We start from the raw sequence: 4,987 nt of genomic DNA on the forward strand, positions 1-4,987 counted from the left end.
CGCCGCCGCCCCGCCCTACCGGCCCTGCTGCCTCTCCGCGCCGCGCTGACAACGCCGCCGGGATCCGCCCCGCCGCCCGCGCACCCCCGCACTTCCGGGACACGCCCGTCACTTCCCGTTATAAGCCACCGAGCTCGGCGTCTCACTTCCGGCCGCTGCCCGGCGCGCTGATTGGCCGCCGCGCGAGCCGCGCGATGGCGGAGCGGGCCATAGAGCTGGGGAGCGGGGCAGAGCGCCGCGGGAGGGGCGGCGCGCGGCGGAGGACCCGGGCCGGGCCGGGCCCGCCGCGACACGAAGCAGGCGCGCACAGCTCTAGACACGTTTCTATTTTATTACGGCAAAGGTGAAAAAGCCACCTCGGCCCAACAGGCAACCAGTAAAATTTATCCCAAAAATAACTCGGTACAAAACAGGTCTGCTTCAGAATTAAAAAAAACCTTTACATGAGTTTAAAACCTATTTCAAAACATAAAAGTAAAACAAATTCCATCCTTGATATTAGTAGCCACAGTCGCACACCCCTCCCTCTGGAGAGCRTGGAATGAGATGTCTGGAGTCCGTTTCCATGCGCCGCCACTCGCTGCTTTAGCTGGTGTCCATCTGCAAGGCAAGAACAGCGCCGTCAGGCGTTGACCCGGGCTGTGCGCGGCCGCGAGAACCACGCTCGAGTCGAACAAGGAGCTTCGTGTCTCGAGCATAAGATCCCTTGGCTTTCTATTCTAGAGAGAGCTCARCTCAAGCAAACTACTGCAACTCACTGGCTTTACTGGACAGAGATGCACAGATTAAAATTCAAATTTGTTTAAAGCACCAAAATGCTTACTAGGCGATATTTTTTGATTGGAGCTAAACTACTACACTTTGACATGCTCAGACAAGACTATGGGACCCCTACACTACACTTCCTATTCCTCCAAGTCTTTTTTTAAATATTATTTATACATCACTAATTCCAAAGACTGTTCTAAAACACAGCACAGGTCCATACCAATTTTTCTGGCTTCTCCCATGCTGTCGCCTCAATTTTATCCCATACCTACAGAGACCAGCAAGATTCAAATTACAATACACATGCACATAACCTTGATTCCCTGTCAACCAATTAACCTTGCTGTGGCACAAAGACACCTGAGCCAGTTTTGAATGAAGCGTTGTTCATTCAGCTCTACACTTTATGGACTTGTATTCCATGAACAACATCGCTGACCTTTTCGCTATTAGCATCCAGTGTCATTATTTTGCATATGGTTTTTATTTTTGTTTTTCCAGACTATTACCACTGTTGTTTTGTTATACAGCTATTGTTCATACACAGCTATTTCAGCTACAAAAGAGTCCAGCCTGCATGGGTCTAGACAGTCTGTGGAAGCTGGAAAAGTGGCTATTTCTCAACCATGAGTAAGAAACAGCAGTTGATAAAAGTGTTTTGGAAAGTTAACTTAAGTGCAGAAACAAGGCATTGCTCAGCTTTAGAGGGAGGCTATTTTAGTCCAGTGATCCGAGAAGTGATCCCTCTCCTGCCAGCCCTGGGCTGTTAACGTTTCCCAGCACCAGATTCAGCAGGGTGAACTATTCTGCGAGTACGAGCAGCACTTACCCTGGCATTGTAAGCATCCAGCTGTGCATCTAGTTCTTCTGCAGAGAGTTGCTGTTTGGAAGTTCTTCCAGCTCCTCTGCCTCTCCCTCTGCTCCCACCACGACTACCTCGCCTGTTGCCACCTCCACCACCAAATCCTCCTGTACCACCACGGTTTCTGGTCATGCCACCTCTGTTTACACTGTGATTTTTAAAAAGCAACTGTTATAGTGCATTCTGGTTAACCCAAACAGCCACTCAGAAGTTTGCAGAATGGAAGATGGATCCATGCTTCCTATACAGAGAGAGGCTATGCAAATTCGCTCCCCATGCTGACCAGGCACAGCAACTCATGTGGCAGTACAGCATCTCACCTCTGTGCTGGTCTCCTCTGTGTGTCTATCTGTGACGTAACCAGCTGAATGTTCATGGGGCGCCCTAGAAGAAAAGAAGCCAGTAAGTCCGTGTGTGGGGGACACAGGGACTGGACTCCTCCAGTCATCACAAGAGACAGCCAAGCAGACTCACCATCCAAGGGGACTCCATTGTACTGCTTCATAGCTTTCAGAGCGTCTGCCTTTCTTTCAAAATGCACATCTGCTGTCCCTAGACTGCGGCCAGATCTGTCATAGTGCACTGCTGCCTTCTTCAAGGTCCCAAACTCTGCAAAGAGTTCCTGAGAAACAGAGGGAGAAGAGTGAGCACACTTCAATCCACGCTGCTAATGCTGAACAGCCAAGACGAAGCACTGGCCATTTCCTATATACACCAGCTTTCATCAAGTACAGGTGCTTTTAAAACATCATTCACAATTCAGAAGAAGAATCTATGAAAGAGGGGAACATAAGTCCATTAGAAGAACTTCAGGAAGCAGCTACACACAGCAAAAGCAAATAAGACTTATTCACCACTGGCAGGGTGTGTTCATACAGCCAGTGGAGCAGGCTCAAGGGATGTTGACCTGCTGCTTCCCCCAGGGAAGCTGCATGTCTTCRTGCCGAGACTGAATCTACAGAGCCATTATTTAAAAATAATCCGTTTCACAGAAGAAGAATGATTTTTATTTCTATGAATGCAGTGATTCACAAGGTGATCATAGTTTCTATGTGCTGGACTTCTTTTAAAAAAAATCTTTGCTAGACCAGTTGCAATTTAAAAAAACAATCCAGTCATCTTGGAGCTTAAGAATATATATACCCAAAATTGAGATTAGGAGGAGTCCTCTACTGAAGTATGCCTCTTGTCACTCACTGTCTTCAAGTGTGGAAATGTGAAGAGGCAGCAACAGAGCCACTAACTTTGTTTCGTGGGTGCTACTTTTAGTAAATCAGCTAGGGACATCTCACAGCTTTGCGAGTTTCTACTACAGCTAACGCCTCGAAAGCTCAAAATCTACACCAGAATTGTCGGATGTCCAAAGGGAGACTGCCTGCCACCTTTTCCATTATCTGCTGCAAAGCCTGAACATTATTCCAACTGTCTCCAGGAACTACTACTATCCAAGTATTTGAAAAGAACACCATAAATATTTCCTCACTTCCAAAGCAAGCAGCACTCCAGGCAAGACTGTATGCCAGCTTCTACCTTGTATTCATTTAACTGACATGCATGTTAACACAGCACTCCATGCGAGCCGTCTGGAATACAGAGCAGCATACATGAAGAGGTGCTCGATGATGTCTTCAGAAACAGCCTCTCTCACCATGCTACAGAAAACCCTGGTTCTCCATGAGCAGCAGTGAAAGGTCAGGGTACAACACCATATACGTTTCCTCCAAGAGCAAAGCTTGTTTTAGGTTCCTTCCAGTCACCCATTCCTGCCAATACAACTCGGAGCTACACTGTACCTTATTAATGACATGATCAGCATAGAAACAAGGAAACCAACCAGCACAGTTTAGGAAGTGCTAAATTATGAGATAGGTAGTAACAAACAGGCRCAAACCTATTAAGTCAGCTTTGCTGCTAAATAAAACACACGTGGAACTTCATCAGCACCTACAGTCCAAACCAACAGTGGGAAAGACATATCTTAACTACCACACACAGCACAAGAACTAGCTGAACTGAGGTGACTTTTCAGACTCACATCTTATACACCAGGGCCTGACTACAGCAAACAAGAAACTTATTTCAACCAAAGCTAACTTCAAATAGGAAAAAGAAGTGGCTTTAAGTGCATTACCCAATCAAATGTTAACTAGGTGACCTGAAAAAACACACTCACTCTCAATTCTCCAGACATAGCCAGATTAACATATAGGGTAACTGAAATGAATTAACAGATGAAAAAGTATTTATTTCGTGGTGGGGGACATCAGGACCAAAAGCCAACTTAAAGTGAAGTGTTTTGCAATGTAATCAAACTAGCAAAGCCCTCTAGTGGGGATGCACCTTACAGTTACAAATGTTTGTGGCTGTACAGTTTACTGTCCATATGTTATAGTACCCTTATAGCTAGCAAATAAGTGGGTGCACCAATTTCAATCCCTGTTCTGATCAATTCAGCCATAAAAACAAATCATACCATATACCTGACTTGAAGTATCTGGCAGATAACCAAAGCAGAGCTGAAACAAGTGATAAAACCATGACATGGTAACTCAGCTAAAAAATTGAACTACTGTAAGAAATATAAGGTAACTGTAGATATTACAGCATAAGTGGGAATGTTCCCCCTCACAAATAAACCTTCCTAATTTCACTGATTGATGCTTCCGTAGGAATACATTTACACTTAATAGAATGTGACTTTAGAACAAAGAAACTATGTAAACGAGTCCTATAAAAACAAAACAAACTGATGTGCCTATAATATAGTTACTGAATTCATGACATATGCAGATTTTAAGTGTTTACACAGTTTATACTAAGTTCTCAAGTCACAGAAGGATTCAGCCAAACACCAGCATTTTCCTACACAAATGTTCTTGCAGTCATTTACGATGCAATTAGCTGCACTCAGAAGAAGCCAGCAGCTTTTTTGAATTGCAGTCTTCTTCACATCATCAAAACAACTGCACAAGAAATACGTATGGCAACCACAAACCTAGAGTTAAAGGATCTGGAGATCACCCCTCCAGACCACAGAAAGGAGCGGGACCTTACGGGCTACAGCATCAACACGAAGCACCCAAAGCCGATGCTATGAATGAAACCCCCCGCGAACGGCGGCCGCGGGCACAATGGGGCAGTCGGGGCCGCTCACCTGGATGTCCGCATCCGAGACGCCAAAGTCGAGATTGGAGACGAGGAGCTTCCCGCCGGTCTCCACGCCGGCGCCCGCCCCGAAGCCGCTGTCGAACAGGTCGTGCTGCCACTTCTCGGGGAGCTGCTTCGGCTGCAACGAGACCGGCACCTCACTGACCGGGACCGGGGCTCCCGCCGCCCGCCACGCGCCCCGGAGCCGCC

At 46.6% G+C, this 4,987-nt stretch overlaps 2 protein-coding genes across 2 annotated transcripts in view; both read right to left on the minus strand.

Annotated features, from left to right (window-relative positions):
* Nucleotides 1–120, minus strand: part of ARHGDIA (Rho GDP dissociation inhibitor alpha) — a 10,817-nt gene extending 10,697 nt beyond the window's left edge. The window contains exon 1 of the mRNA XM_026084096.1: nucleotides 20–120. The gene's annotated coding sequence lies outside the window, so the exon portion shown is untranslated. The remainder of the gene's footprint in view (nucleotides 1–19) is intronic.
* Nucleotides 121–311: 191 nt separating this feature from the next.
* Nucleotides 312–4,987, minus strand: part of ALYREF (Aly/REF export factor) — a 5,228-nt gene continuing 552 nt past the window's right edge. The window contains exons 2-6 of the mRNA XM_026084139.1: nucleotides 4,785–4,957; nucleotides 2,105–2,252; nucleotides 1,951–2,014; nucleotides 1,598–1,778; nucleotides 312–600 (exon numbers count right to left, since the gene is read on the minus strand). Coding sequence (XP_025939924.1) covers nucleotides 586–600; nucleotides 1,598–1,778; nucleotides 1,951–2,014; nucleotides 2,105–2,252; nucleotides 4,785–4,957 — 581 coding nt within the window. The 3' untranslated portion in view covers nucleotides 312–585. The remainder of the gene's footprint in view (nucleotides 601–1,597; nucleotides 1,779–1,950; nucleotides 2,015–2,104; nucleotides 2,253–4,784; nucleotides 4,958–4,987) is intronic.

The sequence above is a fragment of the Apteryx rowi genome, unplaced genomic scaffold, assembly GCF_003343035.1.
Source record: "Apteryx rowi isolate R43461 unplaced genomic scaffold, aptRow1 scaffold_626, whole genome shotgun sequence".
NCBI lineage: Eukaryota > Metazoa > Chordata > Aves > Apterygiformes > Apterygidae > Apteryx > Apteryx rowi.